This window comes from Echinops telfairi, unplaced genomic scaffold, assembly GCF_000313985.2.
Source record: "Echinops telfairi isolate 266 unplaced genomic scaffold, ASM31398v2 ScPeMD7_2;HRSCAF=8, whole genome shotgun sequence".
NCBI classification, from domain to species: Eukaryota; Metazoa; Chordata; class Mammalia; order Afrosoricida; family Tenrecidae; genus Echinops; species Echinops telfairi.
Window position 1 is genome coordinate 14,967,479 of NW_022103898.1, and position 1,538 is coordinate 14,969,016.

The following is a 1,538-nucleotide window of genomic DNA, read 5'->3' on the forward strand; positions in this document are numbered from 1 at the left end:
GGACTTGAGAGGATTAAGAGTGAAGAGGTGGAGTCTAGTCTGTCAATCAGGTCATGGCCAATGAGGCCTCTGTGTGGGCATGGCCTTCTCCTGAGAATTCTGGGAATTCCTGGTATTTTCCTCCTTGGAGGCGGGAGATACTTTCTCTCTCTACTTCTTGCCTGTGAGACATCCCGGAGGAGAAGCCACATGGACCTACCCTGATGCAGCCCTGGGTGCTGGAGAAGCCACATGGAGACCCCTGCCAGCGCTGAAATGCTTACACACTTACAGGATCCAAAGACTTTCTACCCACTGGCCTGTGATCGTCCTGCACTCAGCGTCATTGCATGCGTTTCGTGAGTCTGAAGAGGACTTTATATATTGGTATCTGACATATGGCCTAATATCTGACTTATGGGCTTGGACTGGACAGGGGTTGGAATGCTTTTTTAATGTACAATTACCCTTTATATAAAACTCTCTCTTATACACATATGTGTGTCCATGGATTTCTTTCTCTACTACCCTGAACTAACACAGCAACACTGTAGGACAGGGTAGAACTGCCGGTGTGGGTTTCCAAGATTCTAATTCATTTGGGAGCAGAGAGCCTCGCCTTTCTTCTCGGAGTGGCCTGGTGGGTTTGGACAGCTCACCCTGTGGAGTGGCCTGGTGGGTTTGGACAGCTCACCCTGTGGATCGCAACCCAATGGGTAACCACTGTGCCACCAAGGTTCCAAACTAGAGGATTTATATCCTGTAGAATCAAACAATAGTACAATACTTACAATGCAATCAATGGTCACAAGCTATTGCTTTTATGGTTTTTGTGTATAAATCATTTTATTGGGGGCTCTTACAGCTCTGATGTACAATCGATACATCAGTTGTATCAAGCACATTTTACATACGTCACCATCATCATTTTCAAAACATTTTCTTTCTACTTGAGCCTTTGCTATCAGCTCCTCATTTTTTCTCTCCCTCCATCCCTTGATGATTTATAAATTATTTTTATTTTCATATCTTACACTGACCGTTATCTCCCTTCACCCACGTTTCTGTTCTTCATCCCCTTTGGGATGGTGGGCAGTTAGTTATACATCGATCATTGTGATCAGTTCCCACTTTCTTCTCCTACCTTCCCCATACTCCCATTACTGTTCCTGGGGGGTTCATCTGTCCTGGATTCTGTGTGTCGACAGCTCTTATCTGCACCAGTGTAGATGCTCTGGTTTAGCTAGATTTGTAAGGTAGAACTGGGGTCATGATAGTGGGGGTGGGGGTGGGGACGCATGAAAGAACTAGAGGAATGCTGTGTGTTTTGTAGATGCCATGCTGTCCCCTGGCTGGCTCGTCCCGTCCAGGTGTAACTCACACACAGCATGTTTACAGAATTAAGAACCCATCTTGGCGTGCTTTCTCATATATATCATGCCTGGGTCGTCACCGCCCAGAGCAAGATAGAGAATGTGTTGCTTTGTGTCTCCCTGTAACCACGCCCATCCCCAGGCCCTAGTCTCCCAAGACCATTGTTTCCTTGGTTTGTCCTTGGA

General features: G+C 46.5%; 1 protein-coding gene across 1 annotated transcript in view; it reads right to left on the minus strand.

The window, feature by feature from the left end:
* Positions 1-1,132, minus strand: part of LOC101641704 (apolipoprotein L6) — a 10,583-nt gene extending 9,451 nt beyond the window's left edge. Inside the window, 1 exon segment of the mRNA XM_004700721.2 lies at positions 1,124-1,132. Coding sequence (XP_004700778.2) covers positions 1,124-1,132 — 9 coding nt within the window.
* Between the last annotated feature and the right edge of the window lie 406 nt (positions 1,133-1,538).